Genomic DNA, 13,381 nt, shown 5'->3' with positions numbered 1-13,381 from the left:
CGCATGCGTCCCTTCCCTCTGCACAAGACGCCGATCGGTGACGTCACCGCTGTTTACAGGAGGTGGATGAGGCAGATTAGTGATGACAATGGCGGAGTGGTCTGTATGAGTGTGAGGAGAGCTGTGTACTGTATATGTGTCCTGCAGGAAACACAGCTGGGTCTCCTATTGGGTACTATTTGGTCAAGGCACAGACTGGGGGGAGTATTCATATACTGGTGGGAGACACTCTCTCACTATATAGGGGGCAATCTAGCTGTTATAGTGGGGGCATTACCAGAATTTGGGGACAAGGCTTGTATACTGTTCTCAGTAATTGTCTACTAACTTCTTTGAGCAACTAGAGATCTTGTAGAATAAAAGTAATAGAAGCAGATTTGTGTCAAAACTTCAACAAAATGTGTCTTTATTGAGATGCTATAGGAACACAAAGAGTCCGAGAACCATCACTCAAAACCAAAGAAACAAAAAACAATACACTGCTATCTGTCACTGTGCACAAAGAAAACTATGGGGGAGCTCAGATCTGGAAGAGGGGTCACATGGAGGCTGTGGGGTCTTGGTCAGGATCTAGAAGAAAGAAACACGTAGGACAGTAAATATAATATGTACATAACTGCGAAATATGCCGACAGCCTATCCTGCCCAGAGGAGAAGCCCATAGAGATTACATTGTAGTGGTCCCAGAGATGAGGTGGCTACTGAATAGTGTACAGGACATAGAGGCCTCATGATACGCTGCACTTGCCTCATCACTGCTGGACTTGTTTCAGCTCAGTCTAGAGGCGCCTTCATGTGTACCCAAATCCGCTGCTATACTCAGTAGTGTCATTCCCTATGGCTCTACATTCTCGCCACAGATGTTCATTCATGTAGCCCATGCCCACTTAAAGGAGAAGTCCGGCGAAAATTTTTATTCAAGTATAGTATTGCCCCCCCAAAAGTTATACAAATCACGAATATATACTTATTACGACAAATGCTTATAAAGTGCTTTTTTCCCCTGAACTTACTAACTGCATCAAGGCTTCACTTCCTGCATAACATGATGTCACTTCCTGGATAACATGGTGATGTCACTTCCTGGATAACATGGTGATGTCACGACCCGACTCCCAGAGCTGTGCGGGCTGTGGCTGCTGGAGAGGATGATGGCAGGGGGACACTGAGGGACACAGGGCACTGGAGGGACACTGAGCATCCTATGCCATCATCCTCTCCAGCAGCCACAGCCCGCACAGCTCTGGGAGTCGAGTTGTGACATCACCATGTTATCCAGGAAGTGACATCACCATGTTATCCAGGAAGTGACATCACCAGGTTATCCAGGAAATGAAGCCTTGATGCAGTAGTAAACGCAGGGAAAAAGGACTTTATAAGCAATTCCCATAATAAGTGTATACAAATAAAAATTATCACCGGACTTCTCCTTTAACCCACCACAGCCAGTCTTAGCACCTGTCTGCCGGGCTAATACATTACCTGTCCAAGTTCTTGCTTGCTTCTCTGGCTCCCAACAGATGGGAGCCTGGACAGGTAATAGATTAGCCCGGCAGCGGTGGGTTACGTGGGCATGGGCTCATGAATGAAAATCCGCTGCAAGAATGTAGAGCCATAGGAAATGACACTACTGAGTATTGCAGTGGATTTAGCAGATTTGATGCTGTGTTCAGTTATTTAGATGAAATCTGCTGCGGATCCGGTACATGTGAACGTACCCTAAGGCTGAATTCAAGAAAATCAGAAGTAATAACAAAAGAGGAAAAATCCTGCTGGCAATGCCACAATGTGACTATGCTACATGTCACTGCAGTGTGACCACTCATGTCACAGGAATCACATCACACAGTGGCTCATCACAGATTGTGGTGGAACTCTGGCTGGTGACGGTCTGTGGGGGCACTCTGGTTACCATTATTAGGTTTTTTTTCCTATTGGGGGCACTCTCATCATTATAGAGTCTCTCTGGGGGGGCACTCTCATCATTATAGGGTCTCTCCGGGGGGGCACTCTCATCATTATAGGGTCTCTCCAGGGGGCACTCTCATCATTATAGCGTCTCTCTGGGGGGGCACTCTCATCATTATAGCGTCTCTCTGGGGGGGGGCACTCTCATCATTATAGGGTCTCTCCGGGGGGGTTCTCTCATCATTATAGGGTCTCTCCGGGGGGGGGTACTCTCATCATTATAGACTCTCTCCAGGGGGCACTCTCATCATTATAGTCTCTCTCCAGGGGGCACTCTCATCATTATAGAGTCTCTCCGGGGGGCACTCTCATCATTATAGCGTCTCTCTGGGGGGCACTCTCATCATTATAGCGTCTCTCTGGGGGGCACTCTCATCATTATAGCGTCTCTCTGGGGGGCACTCTCATCATTATAGCGTCTCTGGGGGGGCACTCTCATCATTATAGAGTCTCTCTGTGGGGGAACTCTCATCATTATAGAGTCTCTCTGTGGGGGCACTCTCATCATTATAGAGTCTCTCTGTGGGGGCACTCTCATCATTATAGGGTCTCTCCGGGGGGGGGGGGGGGGAGGGTACTCTCATCATTATAGGGTCTCTCTGTGGGGGCACTCTCATCATTATAGAGTCTCTCTGTGGGGGCACTCTCATCATTATAGAACTATGTCTTACTAGTAGATAGATATGAGCAATCACAGATACCGTGGGTTTCATGTTCAGTCTCCTCCACAGTCTCCGTGGCCGATGGGCTTGTCGGTGTGAGTCTCTGAGGATGCTGCACCACACATGCCTTATACTGGGAGTACTGGGGCTGCTCAGATAGGTTGCGAACGTTTCCAGTCTGGGGACGGGAGCAAGTATATGGCGCACCTTGTATATACATATCATTCCATGGAGAAGGGTGAAAGGCCAGTCCACCTGCTGAGAATAGAGGTCGATGAGGAGCACACAGCGAGATACACACAGTATACAGCACAATCCTTGCACTATGGCACCTGATCATCGGAGATCTCACAGGAGCAGTGGGCACAGCAACTGACTGCCTGCTGGTACTTTATCACAGGAATACTCTATCATCTAGCTCACAGCTGTCAAACTCTCTGCGATCTAGTTGTTGCAGAACTACAATTCCCATCATGCTCGGACAGCTAAAGCCTTAGCTCACCTTAGGTTAGATCCACTAAGTTTCTACCATGTATCCAGAATATTCACAATTTTGCTGACTTGGCCCCAAGCTTCCCGATTTCACATCTCACTGCTGCCCTCTGCTGGTTCCCTATATTCTATGCATTGTGGAGGGTCTAGGTGTCTAAGCTCAGGATGTGAAAGGGCAATAATAAATAATAATAAGGTGAAGTATTGTAGAATCTGTAACTAGGTGTGTAGGTCCAGCTGTGTCCTCTACATTGAATAATAATTTAATATGCTCTAATAAAACTTTTCTGCAGATTTATCATTCAGGATGTTAATCAAATTACTTAGGGAAGATTATTTATTTTAAAGCCTCATTAAAGGGGTAGTTCGGCGCTAAACAATTATTCACTAAATAACACACATTACAAAGTTATACAACTTTGTAATGTATGTTATGTTAGTGAATGGCCCCCTTTCCCGTGTTCCCCTTCTATACTCTGATCCGTGTTGACCCCCGTCCACCATCTTGTGACAATGATGTAATCTTCGGGAGGCCGGCCGAACCGCTCCAACCGTCCCTCGTGCCAGCCCCCTCTGCCGCGTCATCAGCAGCTCAGCCGCGATTGGCTGAGCATAACTGTGCTACACCATATATCTAAATACCCCACCAAACCCTTTAGGCACCAGGATGAAGGCCGCAGTTTGCAGATGCAGAACACGGCCGGATACACTTCAGCTTCCTAAGCTCCATCCCTTATGACTAGAGACGGCCTTCATTAGGGTTCGTATGAAGCCGAACAATCAGCTTTTGAATCCCGATGTCTGCCCACTCCCTGGAGAAGATGGATACAACCCGAAGAGCGCCTGTAAAACATGGATGCAGCCTATGGCAGCTATGCGGGGGTGGATACACAGGGCCAGGGTTGTATACCCTCAGGGTCGCGCAGGGTAAATCCTGTATTAGATGTACAATACGCATTACCAGTCTCTTACCTGTGCCTGGCTGAAGCACGATATGACCGGCCGGACGCCCCTGCAGGTACGTTCCTGGGTTTCCATATGCCAGCATGCCAGCGTTGTTGGTAGACACAGCAAAGAAAGCAGTGTCATCAGGAGAGGTCGGTGTGAGGCTGTGCACCGGATGGCGCTGGTACTGGGCATACTGGGGCATCTGGAAAGATCCTAGTTGGTTAGTCTGGTGATAGTACTGTGGGCCATACCTCAAGGATGCAGACACAGTCTCTGATACCGGGGACCTGGAGACAGGAGAAGTAGTACTACATCAACTCATAACTGGGAGACAGATATCCCTCCCCTGACTGCGCCAATACAAAGGCACAAAATACCAGACAAATATGGTTATTTACATACTCCTGAATGTTATAAGTGAACATGTCGCCGTCCGATGATAGGGGTGGAGTGCAAGTGCTTTCTGGGGTGTCCAACATCAGAGGAACCATGTGACTGCTGGGGTTAAAGGTCACAGACATGGGCAGCCCCACACGTCTTATTGGTGGTGGGCTGTGGAATGTGGGTGGGTACTCCTGGGATGACGGGAGGCAGACCCCTGGTGACCCCAGGCTGGATACTAAAAAAAAGTAGAAAAATAACTATATACATAGCAGCTCATGTATGTGAAATAGTAATGCAGTGATGCATAGAAGAAAAAAAAGGAAACTTAAAGGGGTACTCCAGCTAAAAACAAAACAAAACTGGTGTCAGAAAGTTATATAGATTTGCAATTTATATAAATTAAAAAATGTCAAAAGATCCAGAACTTATCAGCTGCTGTATGATCTACAGGAAGTAGTGTATTCTTTCCAGTACGGACAGCAGGAGAGGTTTTCTATGGGGATTTGCTGCTGCTCTGGACAGTTCCTGACATGGACAGAGGTGGCAGCAGAGAGCACAGTGTCAGACTGGGGAGAATACACCACTTCCTGCAGGACATACAACAGCTGATAAGTACTGGAAGACTGGAGATTTTTTAATAGAAGTAAATTACAAATCTCTGGTAGGGATGGTCCGAACCTGGTTCGGATGGGGTTCGTACAAACCCGAACCATCTGCAATGATTACTGCTGTCTGCCCGCTCCGTGCAGCGGGCGGATCCAGCGGGAGGAACGCCTGGAAAACTGGGATACAGCTATAGCCATAGGCTGTATCCCAGTTTTCCAGGCGGTCCTCCCGCTGTATCTCCCCGCTGCACGGAGCGGGCAGACAGTGGGAAACCGATGCCGAGCGTTCAGGTTCAGCCGAACCCGGACCTCGGCGGGTTCGGACCATGCCTAATCTCTGGCACTTTCGGACACCAGTTGATTTGAAATATTTTTTTGCTGACCTACCCCTTTAATATTGTGCCAACCACATGCCTACAAAGGCCAAACACACCTGCTAGCCTAACCAGCGCCTCTATAATACAAAACGGCCCTCTAGCAAGACACATGTGAGCTGCCAACCTGCAGGCGTTCTCATGTGGTGACATCTGGATGAACAATAGAGAAGACATGTCTGGCAGAAGGGATCACAGAGATGTTCTATGCTGGACACTTGGAGTAAGAGAATGAGAGGCCCCAGATGTGGCCACCATAGGTATATGCAACTCCACCTGTCCGCCATGCTTGATGGATATGGGATATAGGTTCCTGCAGTTTGTGCCGCTGTGCACCCACCTGAAGTGCAAGAAGAGCCATGCTGAGAAGAGAGATCAGCTGCGTGAGACCTCTGAAGAAGTGTGCCGGGCAGCAGAGACAACCTATAAGAGAGACAGTAAGAGATTACACTAGCTGAGGGGAGGCCATGACTATTATGATGATGTCACTGAGGATAAGGTCATGGTATAAGCAGGGAATGAGAACAAGTGGAAAGAGAATGGAGTTTTTCATGAACGCAATATGATGATGGATGGTGGGGGGGCTATCTGCTGATGGTGCCCACAACAGCACACAGGAAAACTGGAGAGAGGGAAGTATCACTTTAAATGCATAGGACCCCCATAAATGGTGGCCATATCACAGCACAGGATAATCTTCCATTAGGGATGTTAGATGTTAATGGGATCACAGCTGTATGTGGCGGGGATTGTAATATTAGAAGGTGAGAAAACTATAGATAAAAATATAGGATGAAGGAACTTTGTACAGCAGCACAGAGCATTTCAGACACCATCTGCTTCCCTCACCCATTCCTAATTCCTGATATCGGACCATAGGAGTGATGACCTGGAGCCACTGCAAACGAGACAGTTTCTGGTCGGGAAAGTGCAGAAGAAGAAATTACGACGCTCTCGGGATGAGACATGCCCACAGAGTTGAGGTCCGGCTTCTTGCCCCCCTTACTGGAGGATTTTTCTGTTTTGCGCCATTTGGCTCGCCGGTTCTGAAACCAGACCTGAACGCAATGCAAAGATTATAGTCAAAGTAAAGAGGTGACTTGTAGTCTTTAACTAAGGAGACACATAGTTTAGAATAGAAGCTGCGAGACACAAAGCGGTAGGGAATTTTTAATAAAGACTTTTTACAAAGTAGCTTCATCTGTTGTATGCGATGCAATGTATCCCTGCTGAAGATGTCCAACTAACATTAATAGAAGGATAAGACCAGAAATATGCATCACCTGATGTCACCCAGACACAGCTCCATAACATTTCAGAATAGACACCTTTATCCAATGCGCTCCATATACCCCAACAGTGTACAGAATAATCAAGCATTAAACTTACCATTATTCTCTGTGGAGTCACCCCAATAATTTCTGCTATTTCCCGTCTCTTCTCATTGTCGGGGTAATGATCCTCCATGAATATTCGTTCCAGTTCCTGCAACTGGTCTACACAATAGTGCAAGGTATAGAGAGGATGACAAAGAAGGTGAGACATTAGTGGAGCAAATACACAGGGCATAATGTTCTCATCCTTAAGGCTACGGTATTTTAGTAGTTATATTCTCGGATATAAGGGCATTATTATAGTAGTTATATTCTTGTATATAGGGGGCAGTATTATAGTAGTTATATTCTTGTATATAGGGGGCAGTATTATAGTAGTTATATTCTTGTATATAGGAGCAGTATTATAGTAGTTATATTCTTGTATATAGGGGGCAGTATTATAGTAGTTATATTCTTGTATATAGGAGCAATATTATAGTAGTTATATTCTTGTATAGGAGCAGTATTATAGTAGTTATATTCCTGTATATAGGGAGCAGTATTATAGTAGTTATATCCCTGTATATAGGAGCAGTATTATAGTAGTTATATCCCTGTATATAGGAGGCAGTATTATAGTAGTTATATCCCTGTATATAGGAGCAGTATTATAGTAGTTATATTCTTGTATATAGGAGCAGTATTATACTAGTTATATTCTTGTATATAGGAACAGTATTATAGTAGTTATATTCCTATATATAGGGGGCAGTAGTATAGTAGCTATATTCTTGTATATAGGAGCAATATTATAGTAGTTATATTCTTGTATATAGGAGCAGTATTATAGTAGTTATATTCCTGTATATAGCAGCAGTATTATAGTAGTTATATTCTTGTATATAGGAGCAGTATTATAGTAGTTATATTCATGTATATAGGGAGCAGTATTATAGTAGTTATATTCTTGTATATAGGAACAGTATTATAGTAGTTATATTCCTGTATATAGCAGCAGTATTATAGTAGTTATATTCTTGTATATAGGGGGTAGTATTATAGTAGTTATATTCTTGTGTATAGAGAGCAGTATTATAGTAGTTATATTCCTGTATATAGGGGGCAGTATTATAGTAGGTATATTCTTGTATAAAGGAGCAGTATTATAGTAGTTATATTCTTGTATATAGGAGCAGTATTATAGTAGTTTTATTCTTGTATATAGGAGGCAGTATTATAGTAGTTATATTCTTGTATGTAGGAGCAGTATTATAGTAGTTTTATTCTTGTATATAGGAGGCAGTATTATAGTAGTTTTATTCTTGTATATAGGAGGCAGTATTATAGTAGTTAAACTCTTGTACATACATACTTGACCTTTAACAGGTAACAGATGGGAGTAAAATACCCAACACTGCGGATCTCACCAACATTGTATAGCGTTCGGCTCTTCTTCCTGCATGGTGCTGTCATGTCATCAACACTTTCTCCCTGGTATTTAGACTTTGGTCGCTCTCCTCCTGGTCCTGTATCATATATAAAGGCTGGCAGCTTACACGAGGCTGCGCACCGAGCAGAGCGCCGGGGGATGGGGGCCGTTGTGGGGTAAGTTCCCCCCATTTTCAGGTTGACTGGTTGAAACTGTCCCCCTGCAGTATAAAAATGGGGCTCCTGGGAAGCCTCTATACTGTATCTACCATACAATCCGCCCATTGAGGCATCAGCTAGAGGCCCAGATACTGTTAGGAGACCCAGCTGGCAGTGCCCACCATCAGCTGGCCCACTCTCAGGGGCATTATGGGTGAATTCTCTGGGGTCTGATCCCTCCAGTTCATCTCTCTGTCTGGTTCCCATTACTGTGCTGTAGTCTGAGGACGACTCTTCTCCTTCCTGCTCTGAACACAGCAGAGATGGCTCTTCCTTCGACTCTGCCGAAAGAGAAGACAGAGAGGTGACCATGATGTTGCCACTTCACTGCCAGGTTTACAGTCAATAACAGAACTGGGTATTCATCCAGCTTACCACCCATTACATGTGTATCAGATATCCTGTGCATATGTCATAAATGTCCAGATAGGCATAACCCTTTATTATCATTTCCTATTAAAGGAGAAGTTCGGCCAAAAGTATTATTTATATGTTATTTCTTATGGAAAGTTAGACAAATTCCTAATGTACATTAATTATGTGAAATGCGTGAAATGCACATATAGGGCTATTTACCCTAATTTAGTAAATCATGGAGTGTTCAAATTCTGTCAAAAACTGTGACCTCACGAATCAGGTGTAATTCCTATGGAGTGTCCAGCAGGGGGCACAATATATGTAGAAGTCTATGGACTGTATTGGAGACTATGGAAGATGTAATGTAATGTAAAAACTACCCTTTATTGATGGACTATGTTTATGGAATAATTTGGGGAGCAAGGACACTTGCTCCCCAAATGGAGGGCACAGAGCAGGCACAGAACTACTACTACTCCCAACATCTGACCATAGTATGAGCAGATGAAGGAAGGAGTAGTACTAGAGAGATTCCCATCACCAAGTCCCCCCCCCCCTCAGCCTTGCTCCCTAAATTATTCCATAAACATAGTCCATCAACAAAGTGTAGTTTTTACATTACATTACATCTTCCATAGACTTCAAAACAGTCCATAGACTTCTACATATACTGCGCCCCCTGCTGGACACTCCATAGTAATTACACCTGATTCGTGACGTCACGGTTTTTGAGAGAATTTGAACACTCCATGATCTACTAAATTAAGAGAAATAGCCCTATATGTGCATTCCTCATAATTAATGCACATTAGAAATTTGTCTAATTTTCCATAAGAAATAACATATAAAAAATACTTTTGGCCAGCATTGTCCTTTAAGTTGTCAAAGAGTCCACTCGGCCTCCACTTAGTTGAGTGACAATCACTATGGCCGCCATTACAGCTCTTATGGAGTAATCACTCGGCTTTCCCAGGTTCGTAAGTAAGCATCCATAATGAATCCAGGGAATCTTCGCTGCTATACACAGATTTGCCATATTTGTTTTCAGATTTTAGCAATATATTAAAGGGTACAGCATAATCGAGCAAAGGTAATCGTTATAATCTGGTTTTACAGACATAGCTAAGTGACATTAAAGGGAGTGGTCACCTAGCTTTCCCAGGCTCCTGAACAGCACAGCCGCTACTATTGCTCTCGCACACTCTCCATTCCCATATGGCTGCATAAACTAGGGAGGATTACCATTACCAAGCTGGAAACAGGAATGGTTGCCTTCTGGTTGTCACAAGCTTTTCCAGAATCTTATTAGGGTAACATTACAGCTCCCACCCAGCTATCCCAGGAATGGCAGATACCCAGTGGTGCCTCCCTCCTCCACATGAGTAGACTGATCATTCATGACCTCAAAGGGGTGCTCCGTCGAAAATCTTTTTCTTTCGAATGAACTGGTTTCAGAAAATGATATAGATTTGCAATTTACTTCTATTTAAAAATCTCCAGTCTTCCAGTACTTATCAGCTGCTGTTTGTCCTGCAGGAAGTGGTATATTCTCTCCAGTCTGACACAGTGCTCTCTGCTGCCACCTCTGTCCATGTCAGGAACTGTCCAGAGCAGGAGAGGTTTTCTATGGAGATTTGCTGCTCTGGACAGTTCCTGACATGAACAGAGGTGGCAGCAGAGAGAACTGTGTCAGACTGGAAAGAATACTCTGCTGCAGGACATAAAGCAGCTGATAAGTACTGGAAGACTTGAGATTTTTTAAATAGAAGTAATTTACAAATCTATATAACTTTGTGAAACCAGTTGATTTGAAAGAAATTTTTTTTTTACTGGAGTAAGCATGATGTGTGACACCTATGGTGTAATGGTTGGTATCCATACTGCAAATCACCCAACTTTCCCAGGAACAGATATACCCCCAAAAATAATGATTATAGCTTTTACCTCTACTAAGAATCTGCTGATTTAAGAAGGAAAACTCTACAGATAAAGAATAAGGGGCCCTGATCCTACTCTAGGGGTCACACAGGAATAGAAAACCATGGCCGCTTTCTTCCTGAAACAGCGCCCCTCTCATCCTCTGTGTTTCGTATGGCAGCCCGATTACATTTGTTGCAGAAATGTTTATGATTAGAAAACTGCAAAACTGAGTTCTGAAGGCTCCATCAAAATGAATGGTATAATCACAGAGCTGTCGGAGCATGATGGGAGTTGTAGTTTTGTAGACGGAGAGCGTCCTATAGAGCTGGTAACCTGTAGATAAAGGGCCAGATGCTCATAGGGGTTTTTATTGTACATTGTGCCCTCTTGGGGTTTTTAAGGCATTATGGGAAGACAAGTGCTACGATGACAAGCCCCACAGTACATTAGGAATAGTTCTTGCTGTGCAGATTACCAAGCTGAGAACGGGGAGGACAATGTAGCAAGTTATAGGAAGACGTGAACACAGTTACTAAAACAGCAGTTCCCTAAAATACAGCAGGTCTGGGATAATGGGATTTGTAGTTTAGTAACTGTTAGAGAACCACCTGGTAGAGGATAGAGTCCTCACATACTGGGGTCATTGAGGGGCTCTGCGGGCTGGATCTGGGGTCAGTGAGGGGGGGCTCCGTATGCAGCTTTGGGATCAGTGAGGGGGGCTCTGTATACAACTCTGGGATCAGTGTGTGTGTGTGTGGGGGGGTCTGTATACAACTCTGGGATCAGTGTGTGTGGGGGGTCTGTATACAGCTCTGGGATCAGCGTGTGTGGGGGGTCTGTATACAGCTTTGGGATCAGTGAGGGGGCTCTGTACACAGCTCTGGATCAGTGAGGGGGGCTCTGTATACAGCTATGGATCAGTGAGGGGGGCTCTTTACACAGCTCTGGATCAGTGAGGGGGGCTCTGTATACAACTCTGGGATCAGTGTGTGTGTGTGGGGGGGTGTCTGTATACAGCTCTGGGATCAGTGTGTGTGGGGGAGTCTGTATACAGCTTTGGGATCAGTGTGTGGGGGGGTCTGTATACAGCTTTGGGATCAGTGAGGGGGGCTCTGTATACAGCTCTGGGATCAGTGAGGGGGGGGTTGTACACAGCTCTGGATCAGTGAGGGGGGGGGTTGTACACAGCTCTGGATCAGTGAGGGGGGGGGGTTGTACACAGCTCTGGATCAGTGAGGGGGGGGGGTTGTACACAGCTCTGGATCAGTGGGGGGGGGGGTTGTACACAGCTCTGGATCAGTGAGGGGGGTCTGTACACAGCTCTGGATCAGTGAGGGGGGGTCTGTACACAGCTCTGGATCAGTGAGGAGGGGGCTGTACACAGCTATGGATCAGTGAGGGGGTCTGTATACAGCTCTGGATCAGTGAGGGGGGCTCTGTATACAGCTCTGGATCAGTGAGGATGGGGGGGGGTGTTAGTACACAGCTCTGGATCAGTGAGGAGGGGGCTGTACACAGCTATGGATCAGTGAGGGGGTCTGTATACAGCTCTGGATCAGTGAGGGGGGCTCTGTATACAGCTCTGGATCAGTGAGGGGGGGGGTCTGTACACAGCTCTGGATCAGTGAGGGGGGGTTATTACACAGCTCTGGAACAGTGAGGGGGGGGTCTGTACACAGCTCTGGATCAGTGAGGGGGGGTTATTACACAGCTCTGGATCAATGAGGGGGGCTCTGTATACAGCTATGGATCAGTGAGGGGGGGGTCTGTATACAGCTCTGGATCAGTGAGGGGGCTCTGTACACAGCTCTGGATCAGTGAGGGGGGGGGCGGTATACAGCTCTGGATCAGTGAGGGGGCTCTGTACACAGCTCTGGATCAGTGAGGGGGGGTGGTATACAGCTCTGGATCAGTGAGGAGGGGGGGTGGTATACAGCTCTGGATCAGTGAGGGGGGGGGGGCGGTACACAGCCCTGGATCAGTGAGGGGGGTGGTGGTGGTATACAGCTCTGGATCAGTGAGAGGGGGGGGGGGGGGGCGGTATACAGCTCTGGATCAGTGAGGGTGCTCTGTACACAGCCCTGGATCAGTGAGGGGGGGTAGTACACAGCTCTGGATCAGTGAGGGGGCTCTGCATACTGACTCCTCATTGAGCTCTTATAGCTTCCTATCACTCTGCATTTCCCTCAATGAGCAGTAATAATGAGACTGATATAATAGAACTAATAATCTAATATCCCCCATTACTAACCCAGTGCACATGGCTGCCTCTGCACCTGGAAGCCTCCTCCTCCTTCCTCTTCATCCATCTTCTCTTTGGCTTCAGCTCTTTGCACTTTTTACCTTCACTTTGCACTAGTTTGCGTTTTCTCACTAACTTTTTGGACGCTTCCATTCCCTCCCGGGGGGGGGGGGGCAGCTCCTCTCCCCTGTCTGTGTGTCAGGACTCTGTACCTCACATCGGGCACTCCGTCATGTCTCTAGGAGGTCTGGAGAGCAGAGAAGGTTACAGCCTGGGAATAGTCTCTGGAGGATGGCACAGGACATGTCCCGTCCTCCCCTCTTTGGTGCAGGTGGTTTGGTCCAAAGCTGAGGAAGCCCAGGTGATGGAGAGGCTGCATTACAGCAGGTTGGAAGCTCAAGCGCCTCTTCACACTCTCTCATGTGGCGTTTTTCTGTTTTCTTAGTACAAGTTGGTTGCATATATT

General features: G+C 46.1%; 1 protein-coding gene across 1 annotated transcript; it reads right to left on the bottom strand.

Annotated features, from left to right (window-relative positions):
- Nucleotides 1-430: 430 nt before the first annotated feature.
- LOC138798393 (homeobox protein NOBOX-like) lies at nucleotides 431-12,994 on the bottom strand. The gene is made up of 9 exons (XM_069978826.1): nucleotides 12,925-12,994; nucleotides 8,177-8,677; nucleotides 6,823-6,929; nucleotides 6,283-6,491; nucleotides 5,774-5,856; nucleotides 4,465-4,689; nucleotides 4,095-4,361; nucleotides 2,670-2,888; nucleotides 431-570 (listed from the first exon to the last, which is right to left on the bottom strand). The coding sequence occupies exons 1-9, from the start codon at nucleotides 12,980-12,982 to the stop codon at nucleotides 539-541; spliced, it is 1,701 nt and encodes a 566-aa protein (XP_069834927.1). The 5' UTR covers nucleotides 12,983-12,994; the 3' UTR covers nucleotides 431-538.
- Between the last annotated feature and the right edge of the window lie 387 nt (nucleotides 12,995-13,381).

The sequence above is a fragment of the Dendropsophus ebraccatus genome, chromosome 8 (assembly GCF_027789765.1).
Source record: "Dendropsophus ebraccatus isolate aDenEbr1 chromosome 8, aDenEbr1.pat, whole genome shotgun sequence".
NCBI classification, from domain to species: domain Eukaryota; kingdom Metazoa; phylum Chordata; class Amphibia; order Anura; family Hylidae; genus Dendropsophus; species Dendropsophus ebraccatus.
The sequence above is the reverse complement of the archived record's forward strand: the minus strand, read 5'-3'. Positions and strand labels throughout refer to the sequence as shown.